Raw genomic sequence first — 16,359 nt, 5'->3', positions numbered from 1 at the left:
CGGGGCGGGGCCGCGGATAATGAATCAAATTCCCAGCTCTATATACTGCAAAGTATTATTATTCTAACATTTTTAATTACTAATTTCAATAATGACTGACTAAAGCATCACACTCCTCAAGAGAAAAGTCTTTAGCAAAAAAATAATAATGACTGACTTCCATAAGAATACGTAAGTTAACGAAGACACTCGATCAAAGCCGAGAATGATTACGCAAATCTAAACTACGGATGTAAAAAATGTTCAGGAATAAAAATGATTTAAGAAAGCCCGTCTAGAGGATGTTTTCAACATGCATAATAGATAATAGGCTGAAACAAAACATAAAAACAGGCGTTACATAAAACTTGGGACTTATGAATGGTTCTTGTCAAGTAGAGCTGTAAACTTGGTTTGCCCAAGTCCATTAGCACATATACATTTGTCAAGAAAATATGATACTGAAGAAAAAACAAAGAGAGGTTTGATACATTTTCCCCGAACTATGATTACTATTAGTTTTATGGTCAAAAGCATGCAAGAAATAAAGATAAATTTAAACAATAAGAAAAAATCAAATTTCAGTTCCAAATACATATAAGAAATTTACAAGCCTCAATAAAGTCAAGTAAAGTCATCAATAATAAATTTCCATCCAGTCCGTCTAGAGAAGTTTGTTTTCTTTTAAATAATTTTGGATTTATTGTTATTTAAAAGTAATTCTCATCTAATTTGTTTTGGCCATCACAGAAGTAACTTCTCTAGATCTTTCAAAGACAAGTCTGGAGCTTCTAAAGTAAGTTCTTTTTAACAACACCTTTTGAAATAAGTTTTTTTTTGTCAACCTTTTGAAATAAGTTAAAGTTGTTACTTGTTAATTTTGACCCAAAAAAAGGTTCAAAGTTGTTAATATGAGAATAAGATACGATAGAATAACCGAAACATAAAAGATTAGATGCACGTTATTAATTGCTTTTGGTATGGGAGTTAATGAAATATTTTCAATTTTTTGTCCAATTACAATCAATGTAGTATTATTAAAATGATACCTCCTCCAGAATAATGTGAATAACGTATGGACACAAACGGTCAACAATGGTTTGCTAGCTGTCTATTGTCTCCATTGCAATACTATTTCAAAACGTGGAAAATACAAAACCAAGTAGGTGGGTCGACCAAATTAAATCTCATATAAATACACATATTCATACGTGTTTCTTTTCCATTGCTCTCTTTATTATCTCTATTTCTTCTAATCAACCACACTGTCTCTCTATTTTCTTTAGACGGGAAAAAAATGGTTGAGCAGAAAAAGTTCGCACTGTTTCTAGCCACTCCTGATTCAGAGTTCGTGAAGAAAGAGTACGGAGGATACCACAACGTGTTCGTGTCCACGTTCGGTGACGAAGGAGAGCATTGGGACTCATTTAGAGTCGTAGAGGGCGAGTTTCCGGACGAGAAAGATCTTGAAAAGTACGACGGTTTCGTTATTAGTGGAAGCTCTCACGATTCCTTCGAGAATGATCCTTGGATCCTTAAGCTATGTGAGATCGTCAAGAAACTTGATGAGATGAAGAAGAAAATTCTTGGCATCTGCTTTGGCCACCAGGTTCTCTCTTCTTACTAATCTAACCTTACAATATGGTCTTAAACCCAACCCTGGAGACCATATAATTACTAAAATATTATCATATTAACTATACAATTCTACTAACACTTTCCATTAAGTATAATGATTTGGATTAAGATTAAAAGTTACCTTTAATTTATCAAAAAAATTGTATTCCTTTAGATAATAGCTAGAGTAAGAGGAGGAACAGTGGGAAGAGCAAGGAAGGGACCAGAACTTAAGCTTACAGACATAACCCTCGTGAAGGATGCAATTAAACCGGGAAGTTTCTTTGGAAACGAGATTCCGGATACCATAGCCATCCTAAAATTACATCAGGACGAAGTGTTAGTGTTGCCTGAGTCTGCTAAAGTACTAGCTTATTCCGAAAATTACGAGGTGGAGATGTTCTCCATTGAGGATCATTTATTCTGTATCCAAGGACATCCTGAGTATAACAGAGAGATTCTCCACGAGATCGTTGATCGTGTTCTTGGTCTTGGCTTCATCAAGGTTAGCTTTATTTCCTTTCATACAGAAACATAGAAAAAGTAAGATACTAGAATGGTTTAGTGACTCAAGTTTAGTAAACTTCATACTAGGTGTTAGTTGAACCAAGAAAACATTATCTACTGTATGTGGATACTGTTGCTTTGCTTTTATAAAGTTATGGTCATTAATTCATTATAGAAAAAGATTTAACATTATTTATATTATTTTTGTTTATTTATGAAATATAGTATTTATTTGATAAACCATTAATTAATTTTGCAGCAAGATTTTGCGGATGCGGCAAAGGCCTCGATGGAGAATAGGGGAGCGGACAGGAAACTTTTGGAGACGATTTGCAAGAATTTCCTCAAAGGCAGAGTTCCAGCTAATTAATTAGTTTCACTCCCAAATTATCTATTTGGCTCTTGTTATATTGGAGCACTTATGGATTTATTACCTTGTTGTATTCGTATTCAATATATAACCTATTATTCTCTTCCTTGTCAAGAAAACAAAAACTCATATTTATCTCAAGGTCATATTTATGTGTTGTACTCATAAGTAAAATAATTCAATAAAAAATATAGTTTGCATATCATCCTATCGTCATTATCTTTGTCTCTTTGTTTAACAATTTTTGATGTGAAATTACGATTTATTGTATAATAAGGGTATGCAACATCTAACCAAAATAATATTACGATATTAATTAATGAGAAACAAATTCTTAGAATTATATAGTTGGAGTTACCAAATCTCGTTTTTGCATTTTTCAGTTTCGCTTCAAGTTGAGTTTTAAAACCCATAACACAAATCAAAAGAGAGACGAGAGAGATCTTTTATGTTGAAATATTATTATTTTTGGTCGACATGACACTAGCTAAGCAAAAAGAGAATTCGATTCGGATAACCAAACGGTGGTCTTAAATTACGCCACAACTGATGTTGAAAGATACTATACGGAAACAAAAGAAGCATTAACAATCTGAAGATGAAAAAACAAAAGTCTTGCTAACAATTGGAAACGATAAACACTATATTCTATCCATCAATTCCTCTAAACAACAGCCAAGCCAATCGCAACGGCGGTCAAGAACACCCCGGCTTCCAACCTTCAATCCAACCGCAGCGTTAGGAGCTGGAGTTTTTGACAGAGAATTAGGGGAAACCTTAGGACTGTCGGGTCACTGCAGCCACGGCTACCGCCACGAATATTGCTGTTCGGATAAAACAAGAAGAGTAATCTTTTCGCCTTTAACGCAGTGATCAGGAGCACCACTGATGAAGAAGCTAGCTCCTGAGTGTTTGAGCTCGAGCTTTGTGTCTCCATCATTGAATTGCTTCAAGGGCTTTGTTGTGTTGCAAGAAGCATAATTTTCTTCTGTCGAATCAACTTTCGCGTCGTACTTCCACACTAATCCACATGCATAAACACATCATTATCAAGAGGAAACCACACCATGTTTGCTAGATGATAGAGTCCGAATCTAAGTATTAATCTTAACCTGATGACCTAGGCCTCTCTACTAATTCAAAGAGACAGCTAGTCACACGGCCTTGGTTACTTATCTTTAAGCGGTTACTTTAAGTAACAATCCTGGTGAATGATAATAACAGGAAGAAAAAAAAGGAAAGAGCATTTAGTTCAAAACAGAAGTTGCATCATATTATAAAGACATGGGATGGGATAGTAGCGACTCCAACGAAATAGTATTTTCGAGTTTTAAGGAAACAACATCAAAAACCATAACAAAAACTCAAGATAAAGTATGATGGATAAGACATTGATAGAAATGATGGTTTGGTTGATGAAGATAGTGATGATGATGATGGTGATGAGAAGATCATTTGAGAAGTGTCTTGACTATGGCTTTGACATTGAGCTTCTTCAGGTCAGTGTAAGACTGGCCACAACCCACGAACATAACCGGTGCTCCCGATATGTAAACCATCGATAACGCTGCTCCAACCTACAAACCCCGTCCCAAACACATAGTTTACAATTTTCATACTATAACATCTAAAAGGCAACATAAATCCTTATATATCAATGTTTCACTGTACCTTATCGTCAATGGTATCGAACTTTGTCAGTAAGATTCCATCAATCAATCTTGTGGTCCCAGAATTGGAGAGATCCGAAAGTTTCTACAGTTTAGAAAGAAAAAAAAATGTTAATAAGGTTTTAACAAACATCTAACACGAATCTTTAGCGGGTAAGAAACTGAACCTGATTAAACTTTGAGAGCTGATCAACTGCATCGTTTCCAACAAGAGCTTCACCGACAAACAAGACCAGGTCTGGTTTATTGAGGTTAATGAGCTTTGAGAGAGCTCTCATCAAAGGTTCATTATCCTGCATCCGACCAGCTGTGTCAACAAGAACAACATCCGATCCGTTCCGGGTTGCTTCCTGTATGGCTTCCTTTGCAACTACTGCTGGATCCTTCTCATAACCCTTCTCAAAGATCGGTATCTGTTGCCAAAATCAAAACCAGTATTTCTCGTCAATATTCATAAAATCAGTATCTAGAACATTAATCAGCGATTACTTGAATATTTTCATTACCTGTAACCTACGAGCATGAGTCCTCAACTGCTCAACAGCACCAGAACGGAATGTGTCACAAGCAGCCATCATTACACTGACCTTATGCTGCTGAAGCCAATACGCAACTTTGGCAAGATTGGTGGATTTCCCAACTCCGTTGACTCCAACAAACACGACCACATAAGGCCTCCTCTGTTCTTTGGCAGCATGAACGTCTCTCATTATATCAATGGAGCGTCTCGGAGTCAATATGCGAATCAGAGCATCCTCCATTGCTCCCTGATGTTCATATGTGTCAACACAATTAAGCAATCTTGAGATTTCAAACTAAAATGTTTTCTCGTTTCAAATAGAGGTACAAGGACAAAGCACAATACCTGAACGGTTGAGGAGATCCTCGTGAACGATGCCAACTTCTTTCCTTCAAGACTTGCTTCCACCGATTCACAAAGCTTCTCAGCTATCTCTTCAGCCTGTGAATGAAAAAAAAGCACACTCTCAATTAAAAAGCCATACCTAAACCCAAACATAAGAAAAGATGCACTGTAAAAGGCACATACCACATTCTTGGTCATCAGCCGCTCCTTCAGAGCTTTCAAGGCAGGTTCAAGGTCTGTCCTTTCAAGATTCGCCTTCCCAGTAATACTGAACAAAGCTTACAATATACGTTTAATACCAGATGATACAATAGATACGTAAATTAGCAACAAATTCAACAAGAGAAACGTCCACCTCTGGAAAACCGAAGAAAACCATCCCTTCTTCTTAGCCTCAGGTTTCTCATCACTTCTTGGTTCGTCATCATCATCACCATCTTCACTTTCACCATCACTGCTAAAAACCTCTTCCTTGTCCATCATACTCTCTCCTTGGTCAGCAGCCACAACATCCACATGATCACCGTTCCCACTCTCATCAACGGAGTCCGTAAAGTCCAACTTCACTTGTTTAGGAGCCGCATCATCCCAAACCCTATTCTTCTTGGTCGCCTTCTTCGGCGGTTCCGCAGCAGTAACCTTGGAACTTTTATTACCTATACTGTCAGTTTTCCTCAAACCCCCTCTACCCCTCACACCTTTGCTCCTCAGCTTCATAAGCTTACTCGGATCAAGTACAACATTATCAGCCGTGTTCTCTTTCCCGTTAGCAAGATCAGTCTTGTCAGCGTCATCTTCCATCTTATGATTCCCATTGGAGTGACCATTAGTCATCATCAAGCTACCGACTTTATCTTTATTCCCATCTCCATCATCCTTCTTCGATCCACCACTCTTCTTTCCTCCATCAAGACCAGACTTTGACACCTGCCCTTGCTTCTTAACACTGCTCACAGGCTTCACCTTCCTCAGCTCCTCCCCACGGGCCTCAGCTTCCTCCCTAAGCTGCCTAAACCTCTCATCGAAATCATCGTAACTCATCCGTTTAGGATCATAGATCTCGGAGAAGCTCTCCTTGACCATGGAAAGCAGGTCGTCCACGTAGAGCAGGTGGAGGATCCGCTGATAGACGGCGACGAAGACGAGGCCGAGGTCGTTGTGGAAGGTCCACTTGAGAGTGTAGGACTCGTAGTTGAAGGAGACTTCGCCGGATCGCTCCTCGAGGAGACAGGAGCGGATCAGAGTGTCGATGGGTGAGCCTTTGAGAGCGTTGCCGAGCTCCTTGCATGTCCAGAGGATTAGTCCTCCTCGTGTGAAGATCAATAGCTGTTCTAACATTCTTCGATTCTTCAATTCCGTGCCCTAATCAAATTGAACAAATCAAATAACATGGAAACAATCGAGAAACGGATCTGATCTAGTCAATGAAGCAATCATATTCACGGATCAGGAAATCGAATAGAAGATAAGAGATCTCGTGTTTCGATTCGAAATTGACAACACAAGTAAGAGGATTTCGCGGGAGGAAACTAACGAATCGCAGAGGAGGATCCGAACCTTTGATTCCTGTTTGCTTTCTTGGGTGCAATTTGCCCAAAGCGAATAAGAAAGATAATAACTTTACAGAGCGCGAGAGAGAGAGACGACGACGAAAAAAAAAATTAAACGTGAGAATTATGTTCCGCTAATTGATTTCTGTTATATATAAGGGTTAATATTTTTTTTTCCTGGGGTAGGAGACTATTTTTTGTTGGTCAAAGGTCTAGGAGTATAAATTTGAGTATTTCTATTGATTTATTTAATTTTTTTATCGAAATTATTTCTGTCATTATAATTTTTTTCATCAAATGTAAAACCAGGATATATTTATATTAAATTGATAAGAATTTTTTAAAATTTGATAAATTCACACCAGTATCTCTTATTTGAGGAATTTTAATATATTTTAGGTGTGGATTTTTACTGTTTTTATTTGAAATATTCATTAATTTAATATAAAAAATTCCGGTGTGTTATATTTAGAGAGACTTTCATTAATCATACTCTTAGTTGGAATATGAATATTTAGAAAGAGAAAAATGCAAATCTGAATATTGTAAGCTTGAAATCCCAGTTTCAGACACGAACTACAAATTTTGTTTAGGTAAGAAAAAATAAGAATAAACAAACAAAACAAAATGAAAGTGGAACCGCACTTGGCTTCTCGGAAGCCGGTGTCATGGTCACGGACGGCGTCGATGTCCCCATTGACTGCGAGTAAACGACACACGACACGAACGCGGCAATTTTTGATGCATGATTCTGTTCTTTTGTACTAAAAGGTAAGTTATATTTTATACTGGGCCATCAAAGCCATTGGTTAGATGAGCAAACCCAAGGAGACAAACAATTAAGGGAAAATTGCCAAAACGGAACAAAAATTCAGCATGGTTGTCCTTATAGTATAAAACTATCATTTAGTTGTCCTTTTAGTATAATTTCTTTCATAATCCCAAAACTAACCCTTGATTAATCTAATTAAACACATTAAATTAATAGAATTTTAAAAAATAATAATTAAAACATTTAAAAAGGGAAAATAAAAATAAAAACTTATATTTTTTTTAATAAAAATAAATTTTGTAAAACTTAATAAAAATAAAAAAAATAATTTACAAATTTTTTTAAATAAAAAACGTTAAATCAACCTAATAAAAAACAGTTAACAAATTTATATTTTTTATAAAAAGTTTAAAATGTTTGTAAACTTTTTAATTTTATCAAAATTTTTAATGAAAAAAATTAAATGTATTTTTATAAAGTTTGTTTAAACTTTTTATTAAAAACTTTTGTAAGGTTTTATTTTATTTTTATAAAATTTACAAATTTTATATAGTTTGTGTAAAGTTTTATTAAACACAGTAAACTAAAAGAATTTAAAAAATAATAATTAAAAACGTTTTAAAAAGGGAAAATAAAATAAAACTTTTAAAAATTTTATTTAATAAAAATAAACTTTGTAAAAATAAAAATAATTTACAAATTTTTTTAATAAAAACGTTAAATAAACTTATTAAAAACATTTTACAAAGCTTTATTTTTATAAAAAGTTTAAAACTTTTTAAATAAAATTGTAATTAAATAAAAAATTTAAAATTTATAAAATAAAAATAAAAATTTACAAAAAAATTAATAAAAACTTTAAACTAACTTTATAAAAAGAAACATTTTACAAAGTTTTTTTTTATAAAAAGTTTAAAACGTTTGTAACCATTTTAATTTTATCAAACTTTTTAATAAAAATATAAATTTTAAAAATGTTTTTAATAAAAATAAATTTGTAAACTTTATAAAGTAAAAATAAAATTTTACAAAAAAATGCACCTAATTTCAAAACACCACATGTTGTATAGATATGTATCATAGTGAACAAGAGTTTGTGAAAAAAAAACAAAAGAAAACTATGGAAAAACCATAGATTAATGAATAAGACAAGGGAAAATCATTTTTTAAAAAAATTTGACAAGCAAAATCGAAAATAACACGTTTTAGGAAGTTAGAATATTTTTAGAAGATTTTTAGAATATTTCCATAACTGAAATTTTCATTAATTTTCGCAAAAATCAGGTAATCTTATCCGTAGAAGGCGCATTCTAAAAGTTTAGAACATTGACAAAAATCCAGAACACGCATTCTACTTTTAGTAGACGGAAGAGTACATTTTAGAAAACACATTCCGCGAAATTTAGAATACTTAATAAAAGTAGAAGATGCTTCCAGACGAAAAGTAGATAGCTTTAGGATTAGTAGAATGCGCATTCCACTTTTTTAGAAAATTAGTAAACAGTAGAATGTACGTTCTAAAAATAGTAGATGACCATGTTTATTTTAGAAAACGCTTTCTACTATACCATTTTCCGTAGAAGGCACATTCTACCTTTAGTGGAACGTATTTTCAAATTCTTATTTATCAACTTTTTGAAAACAAAAAAAATATCAGCATGTGTATATTGGTGTTTTATTAATTGTTTGTATTTTTAATATTTTTTTTGATTCACAAAAGTATTTATTTCATTAGTTTTCAGAAATAGAAAGGGTAAAAAGGAGAAAAATTGGACAAAAAATGATTTATACCAAAGGGACAACACCCTTGTTTTTTTGTTCTCTATTAGCAATTTTCCCAATTAATATCACACTTACAAATATTTGGGCTCTAGCAACTTGGGCATTTTGGCTTTTGCTTTCGGCTCAAACTTTTTTTTTGCTCTTAACTTGTCAACAAAAAATTTATTTCTCAAACACTTTTTTATTAGTAAGCATTTTTAACAAAAAAAATTAATGATTTCTAAGGGTATAATGGTAAGTCTCACAGGATGGGTCCAATTCATACACACATACACACCAAGAGCAGTCATCTCTCATTTCAGTTTCCTCCTCCATAGTTTTCTTCTCCTTCTGTTTCTTTTCTTATTTCCCAATTCTTTAATTTTTGATGTCTCTCTCAACTCAAGACCCCATCTCTTCTAATTATCAATCTACAAAATTTCATTTCTTTATCTCTTCTTCAATGACCCATCCATATGTGCTTTTTAAAATTCAAATCTCCACCAATCATCAAACCCACCACACACAAAGACATAAACCTATAATTATCATAAAATATAAACACAATAAAGAAAGAACCTTTTTCCTGTTAATTAGTCAGCAATTCAATGCCCCCTTCTGCAACTTTCCAAAAAGACATAACATAAAAGAAAATATTTTTTTTTCCTTCCTCTTCCTTTACCCATCTTCATGACTACGCCTAGTTTTCTGTTTGCTTGTCTGGTCTGTCTCATAGACTCATCTCAACCAAAAAAGAAAAAAAAAAGGAAAATTCAAAAAATTTAATTTACAAATTTCAATCTAAGAAATTGTAATGATGTGGTGGCTTCTGCTTTGTGGGTTCATAAGTCATTGGTCAAGAAGAGAGTTTCATACAAGGAATAAGACTCTTCCTCCTACATTTAAACCTAATCCCCTTTTCCCCTTCTCTCTCTACCTTTTTCTTCTTCTTCTTCTTCTTCTTCTTCCGTATCTGCGATTCTCTGATCGGATCCGATGAAGGAGATCACTGATTCCGTCGATCCCAGGATCATGTTCAAGCATCAATCCCTTATGCAGGATTATCACGACTTGCAAAAGGTAATTAGGGTTCCCCTCTTCAATTGTCTCTGGATCCGGCGATTTTGAATTGTTGGGTTTGATTCTGATGGAGCAAATATAAGATAAAGCTTTCAACTTTTCTTTTTTTGTATTCTCAGGAAACAGAGTTTAAGATGAGGAAGTTGGAGATGATGAAACAGAGACGATCAAACCTTGACGCAGAAGTTAGGTATATTGATGAATCTCTCTCATCTTCTTGTCAGTTTTTTACATGATTCAACCACACTCCAACGTTTAATTGGCTTACTGAGTGTGTGTTTTGATTAAAAAACGGGTAGGTTCTTGAGACGTAGATACAAACACTTGAAGCAAGACCAAACTCTTGAAACATCTCCCGACATGTTGAAGGTGCCTAGTAAACAGAGTGGCAAAAGAAAGAAGTACTCTGCTCCTAGACACAAGGATACAATTTGCAATGAGAAGAAGGAAGCATTGGCGGCGTTATTAGATAATGCAAATTGTGAATTGGACAATAAGAATCCGAAAAGGACGAGAGGGAACGAGGTTCTGTCAAACACCACTCCTCTTCCTGATCTTAATGGAGATGGGAGGAGCACTGACAAATTCCCCACGGGGTTTGACCTAAACCAGATCTCGGTAAAAGCCACAACAACTTGTCATGTTTGGCTCTTCCTTTTCTTGAGAATTGAGAAACTGAACAGAACTTGATTTTGTGTGTGTGTGTTTGCATGTTTGATTGTAGAGAGAAGAAGAGGAACCGGAAGCGAATGGTGGACAAGTGCTCGCTGAGGCAACAAAGAAGGAAGTGCTTGGTGATGGAATCGATGATCTACGTGGTGGAATGAAGTTGCCGATATGCAGAGACGTGGAGAAAGAGTTGAACAGAACAGCAGTGAAGAGGAAGGTTTCATGGCAAGATCCAGTGGCTTTGAGTGTTTGAGAAGGGATTTAAGTAAGAATATCAAGTAGGATTCTGAGATATTGTGATTTACCCCAATATGCACATATGCTTTAAAGGGTTTTTATATATGCACAGGTGTAGTAGATATATGAAGATTTGATCAGTTTGAAATCATAATTTTCATATGTTCCAACATCCAATTTGGTGATTACAGAATCTCATTTTATGTGGTGAATGTTCTTTTACTCGCTCTCTTCATATGCCATAACAAATCTGCCTGCAATTTCTGTATCTAACTAAAACAGTGTTATTGAACTAGGTGTTTTAAAATGTAATTTAAAATTTATTGTTGTCAATAATATTTTTAGCAATAATTTTTTAGATTTTTTGTAAGTTCAAGGTGGTTTGTTCGAATTTCTTGATTGTAAAAACAAATCTGAATGTTATAGTTTTAGATGAAATTGATAATATTTTAACAAATGATTTGATCTGTTTTACTTGATATAGCCAACTTTATTTTTCACATCAACGTTGATAACCAGAAAGACTTGTTGGACATTGATACCACGAGACAAGAGACCAGTAATGATGAGGACGCACGAAGATCATACTTGAACTCCTACATGATCATGTCTCTTGTGTTCTGGTCCTTGTTTCCGTGAGCCGCTTAGACTATGTGGTCACAGCTTTTTTCTTTTGTGTGAGTCACAAAGAATTTGTTGAAATTTTGACTGACTATATACACACTAATTTGAAGCGATGAATTGATTGAGAGCTTATGGCTCGGCTAGTGATGAATCTTAGGAGAGTCACTCCACCATGCATGAAAGACTGAAAGAGGGAAAAAAAACCCACAACATTTCGTTATTCATTGGTAAAATTCCGTTTAAGAAGGAAAATTATTAGCTTTTATTGGTGACATGTTGAATTAGAATTGAAAGAAATAACTCAAAATTATAAATCAAGCATAACACATCATAAATCAAACATCAAACTCAAGAAAATAAAACTACTTGGTGATTGGTAACATTTTTGAGTTATCCTTCTAACTCAAAACTAATCAAGTGTAACATTGTTAATAGAGGGAAGCAATTGATTGTAGAGAAGCAACAGCCTTAGATTTTTTTAAATCATTTTTATTTTGAATTCTCTCCAAATAACACGTTTAGATGTGAATAACAATGAATTTGATACATATTTTATAAACTGTAAATAAATTAATCGGAGATCATAAATGATTTTACATAAATTTTACGTTCGACAACGCATAACTTTAAATGTTTTTCAAAATTATTTTCTGAATAACAAGATATTTTGAAAATCTTGTAAAACGTCTCGTCCAGTTCATCTCATTTAATTTATGTTTTAAATGACCTAGAAATGGCTAAGCTCAAATAGCTGGAGAGTTTAAAAGACTAAACAAAGACTAAACCACAAAGCTCTCTCCCTAAAGGAAGTCAGCGACCACGGAAACGCGGAGTAGGTTTCTTAATAGAAAAGGTAAATCAAGAAACAAGAATTCCGAAACTTAATATATATATATATAGACTCCGCTTTATTACACATAATTTGATCGGTTCTTCGTGGTAAGATATTCATTGCAAACATATTCAATCACTAGGATCTAACAATCTTCAATTCGTTCTCAATCAGATGGGATCTAGAGTCCTCCCTGACTGGACAGAGTTGACTCCAGAATGTCTCCTCGACATCTTCTCACGTCTGAGCATTGGTCAACGATGGAACGGACCGATGCTGGTCTGCAAAACATGGACGAAGCTATGCCAAGAACCGTCCCTCAACACTCTCTTGGACCTCGAAGGTGAGTTTCTGTCTTCCGAAGATTCAAACCACTGGTGGAGTTCCGAATTTGAGGAAAAGGTTGACTCAACCATCCGGTCTGTTGTGGACAAGAGCAATGGCGGTCTCAAGGAGATTCGAGTCAGGCATTGTACAGATCAATCTCTCTCCTACGTGGCCGAAAGGTACACACCTTTCTGTTTGATTGGTTCAGTTGAGGTTAATCGCAGAAGTTTGATCAAATCTTGATTTGCAGATGTCCTAATCTTGAAGTACTTGGGGCTACGTATAGCCCAAAGGTTACTGTTCAGTCCATGAGGAAGATAGCATTAAACTGCACTAAGCTTAAAGAGCTCGATATAAGCTGCTCTTATTTAATATCTGGTTATTGTATTGAACTAGTGGGTACGAATTGCAAGAATATTCATATTCTGAAACGCAATTTGATGCCGCCTTCGGAGATCAGGAGGTTGAAGCGGCAATGCACATACGTGCGGCAGCGGGATCTATGTTTCGAAACGTTAGGGAATGCGGATGCACTTAGTATTCTTAAACACATGAGTCAGGTGAAGCACCTGGAACTTCGATTCTCCACACTGACTGATAGAGCTCTTTCCAAACTATGTCAAAAATGTTCGAATCTAGAGTACTTGGACTTGTTCGGGTGCAGTTACTGGACTAGCCATTGTATTACAACAAGTACCTCTACGCTGAAGAATTTGAAAGAGATCAAGCTAGGATAACCAAATCCTCCAACCTTGCGACCAAGGAGACGCCTGTAGATTTGTATTGAAAGTGTCACTTTCTTTTAATTTGTAAGAAAATATTTGTTATATATGTTGGTTTGTATAATCCTTTCGTTAGCAAAAGGTATCATCACAAGTTTTATTTACAATAGTCTACATTTATGTTTAAATATGCAACGCCGTTCACCGGAACCAAAAACTAATCAGTTGATAATGGCCAACAATAAAACTAACAATAAAATAATGAATTTCGTAGGAACAATTGCAGAAGTACCGCCAACATGTATACTACTTTGTGTCGTTTTTTTAAAATATAACAGGTTTCATGTAACCAAACTAATCGAAATAACGAAGCTGTCTGAATATCATGCAAGGTAACTTGAGACGCAAGAAGAACTCTAACAGCTAGCTTATTTCCTAAGATTTAACTATCTTATTCGTTTGTCACTGACAAAGTCCAGGGCATTGACCTAAATCAGATCTTGGTAAAGCCAAAACAACTTGTGTTGTTTTTGGGCTCTTCTTTTTGTTGAAGTCTTGAGAACCGAAAAATTGTTCAGAGCTTGGTTTTGTTGTGGGTTTTGCACTTTTGGTTGTACATAGCAGAAGAGAAACCGGAAGCGAATGGTGAACAAATGGTCCCTGAAGCAACAAATAACGCGATGCTTGGTAATGGAATCGATGAGCTACATAGAGAAATGAAGTTTCGGATATGCAGAGACGAGAGGAAGGTTTCATGGCAAGATTCAGTGGCTTTAAGTGTTTGAGAGGGGTTTTAAGTAAGAATATCAACTGGGATTCTGAGATAATGATTTAGCCCAATATGCACATATGCTTTTTGTGACAACATTATCCTTTAAGTCCAATTAAAGAATCTCATGTGTAGTATTTCTCAACGCATTCTTTCTTCACATGCTTCTTCTTTACCAAGTAAATGGGTTTTTGTTTCTAAATAGTACTTGTCTGAACATTAAAAAACAGTTACTTGAAACGCAAGAATCTTCATCTTCATCTTCATTTCTTCTTCTTAGTTGTTGTGCGTCCAATTGACAGCCATAATTACTTTGAATGTTTTTGTGATTTTTTTAGTGTGGCAACCACTATGGGATATAAATTCAACAACAAAATTGTTAACCTCTATGCTCACATTTTAAACTCGTAAGAAAACAATTAACATATAGTTTATTCGTCAACGTTACAAAAACAAAGCAGATGACGGTTGTAACTCATAAAAGAGAAGGTGTAGAAATGAGCCATTCTCCCCTAGGTTAAGCCAGTTTTCACAAGCAAGTTCATCATGGTAGAAGCCAGAGCAAAGCAGCATCTTTATAACTGATCCTGCTCTCTTCTTTTCTCCTACGCTATACAACCAGTAAACCAACGTTTTGCAATACCCAAATGGCAGTAAGTGACCACAACGAATCATATATTCCACAATCTTCACAGCTTCTCCATACTTTTGCAGCTTGCAGCAACAGTTAACAAATGCAATAAAAACCATATCATTTGGAATTATTCCTTCTTTAAACATCTGATCCAACACCCTCTTCGCTATTTCCAGATTCCCAACTCCACAGATCTCTAATATGAGTTTCTCATAGCGTTGTGCACACCCATGATCTACCATCTCATTGAAAACACGGAAAGCAGCTTCCACATGGTGTCTTCTACAGTGACCAAGAACCAAAGATGTAAACGTGACATGATCAGGAGCCAAGCCAGCTTGGATCATCTTACAGAGATACTGTCTCGACTCAACCACATATCCAAGCTTGCAATACGACTCAATCATGAGATTGGGTGTGTAAGTACCCCGAGAAGAGACCATACCTTTCTCCAACAACTCTGAATAAACTTTCTTCATCTCGACGACCACATCATATCTAGCCAATAAATCCAACAAGGCGTGGTAGCATTTAGGAGTAAGCTGAGACTTAAACCTCCTAGAGAAATCAGCAACTAACATAGATTCTTTCACCGTATCGCACATCTTTGTCATGGATATGAAGATCTTAGGGACGTGACACGAGATTCCATGTGATGTCAAAACATGGAGGACAGATGCATGACAGGACACAGTATCTTTGAAGTTGGGATTAAGACTTAGCGAGGAAAGCGAGGATACATCGACAGGCGTAGCATACTGTAGGAATGATACCAGGGAAGGATTGTTCTGCCACCTAAGCCCGGAGAAAATGGAACGAAATGAGATGGGTGTATTAACGGGTTTGACGTGTGAAGATATCTTATGGGACGGATTTGAGGACAAATTAAGATTCTTCTGCCTATAAAATTCGGAGAGAGCGGAGATCAACCTCTCACATGTTGCACTTTTCACCGATGTGCTGAAGAACTGTCGACGGAGCGGCATGTGCACCTGGAATCTCATCGTCTGGTGATTCCACGCTAGGGCTTTCGAGTCGTACTTGTGAGAAGAGCTAATACACCCCTACTTTTTCATTAATTTTTTGTTTTGTTTTTTCTTTTTGGAAATTGGCTTTCAAATCAAAGAGCAAAAAGAAACTAAAATGTTTACAAACCCAGAGGTCATAGTGTTTGCAAAAATAAATTATTTTTATTTTGTTGGCAATAAGTTTTCATTAGAACTAAATCTTGATCCGTGCGACCGCACGGGTATTAATTTTCAGTTTTAGTTTTTATTTATTTATATTAAATAGTATATTTATAATATTTGATCGTTTTATATTGACTAAGCTAGTGATGGATATTTGGGTATCCATTCGAATTTGGTTAAAATC

General features: G+C 35.3%; 5 protein-coding genes across 6 annotated transcripts; 3 read left to right on the top strand and 2 right to left on the bottom strand.

Moving 5' to 3' along the window:
• The first annotated feature begins 1,198 nt into the window (after positions 1 to 1,198).
• On the top strand, positions 1,199 to 2,678 carry LOC130505449 (gamma-glutamyl peptidase 1-like). Its single transcript, XM_057000058.1, has 3 exons — positions 1,199 to 1,588; positions 1,772 to 2,101; positions 2,363 to 2,678. The coding sequence occupies exons 1-3, from the start codon at positions 1,277 to 1,279 to the stop codon at positions 2,471 to 2,473; spliced, it is 753 nt and encodes a 250-aa protein (XP_056856038.1). The 5' UTR covers positions 1,199 to 1,276; the 3' UTR covers positions 2,474 to 2,678.
• A 1,041-nt stretch (positions 2,679 to 3,719) lies between these two features.
• Positions 3,720 to 6,705, bottom strand: LOC130505448 (uncharacterized). Of its 2 annotated transcripts, none has more exons than XM_057000056.1 (8): positions 6,566 to 6,705; positions 5,364 to 6,370; positions 5,192 to 5,276; positions 5,009 to 5,104; positions 4,650 to 4,910; positions 4,311 to 4,556; positions 4,145 to 4,228; positions 3,720 to 4,050 (listed from the first exon to the last, which is right to left on the bottom strand). In XM_057000056.1, exons 2-8 carry the CDS (start codon positions 6,344 to 6,346, stop codon positions 3,925 to 3,927), a joined length of 1,881 nt encoding a protein of 626 aa, XP_056856036.1. In that variant the 5' UTR covers positions 6,347 to 6,370; positions 6,566 to 6,705; the 3' UTR covers positions 3,720 to 3,924. The 2 variants fall into 2 exon arrangements, with proteins under 2 accessions (XP_056856036.1, XP_056856037.1); XM_057000057.1 differs by having other exon boundaries at positions 6,543 to 6,684.
• Positions 6,706 to 9,451: 2,746 nt separating this feature from the next.
• On the top strand, positions 9,452 to 11,262 carry LOC130505447 (uncharacterized). The gene is made up of 4 exons (XM_057000055.1): positions 9,452 to 10,171; positions 10,291 to 10,361; positions 10,471 to 10,789; positions 10,896 to 11,262. The coding sequence occupies exons 1-4, from the start codon at positions 10,088 to 10,090 to the stop codon at positions 11,091 to 11,093; spliced, it is 672 nt and encodes a 223-aa protein (XP_056856035.1). The 5' UTR covers positions 9,452 to 10,087; the 3' UTR covers positions 11,094 to 11,262.
• Positions 11,263 to 12,443: 1,181 nt separating this feature from the next.
• LOC130505446 (putative F-box/LRR-repeat protein 19) lies at positions 12,444 to 13,770 on the top strand. Its single transcript, XM_057000054.1, has 3 exons — positions 12,444 to 12,554; positions 12,708 to 13,039; positions 13,111 to 13,770. The coding sequence occupies exons 2-3, from the start codon at positions 12,708 to 12,710 to the stop codon at positions 13,595 to 13,597; spliced, it is 819 nt and encodes a 272-aa protein (XP_056856034.1). The 5' UTR covers positions 12,444 to 12,554; the 3' UTR covers positions 13,598 to 13,770.
• A 1,025-nt stretch (positions 13,771 to 14,795) lies between these two features.
• Positions 14,796 to 15,971, bottom strand: LOC130505445 (pentatricopeptide repeat-containing protein At5g65560-like). The gene has a single exon (XM_057000053.1). It carries the CDS (start codon positions 15,969 to 15,971, stop codon positions 14,796 to 14,798), a length of 1,176 nt encoding a protein of 391 aa, XP_056856033.1.
• Between the last annotated feature and the right edge of the window lie 388 nt (positions 15,972 to 16,359).

This window comes from Raphanus sativus, unplaced genomic scaffold (assembly GCF_000801105.2).
Source record: "Raphanus sativus cultivar WK10039 unplaced genomic scaffold, ASM80110v3 Scaffold2288, whole genome shotgun sequence".
NCBI lineage: Eukaryota > Viridiplantae > Streptophyta > Magnoliopsida > Brassicales > Brassicaceae > Raphanus > Raphanus sativus.
This window is presented reverse-complemented; position numbering and strand designations above follow the sequence as displayed.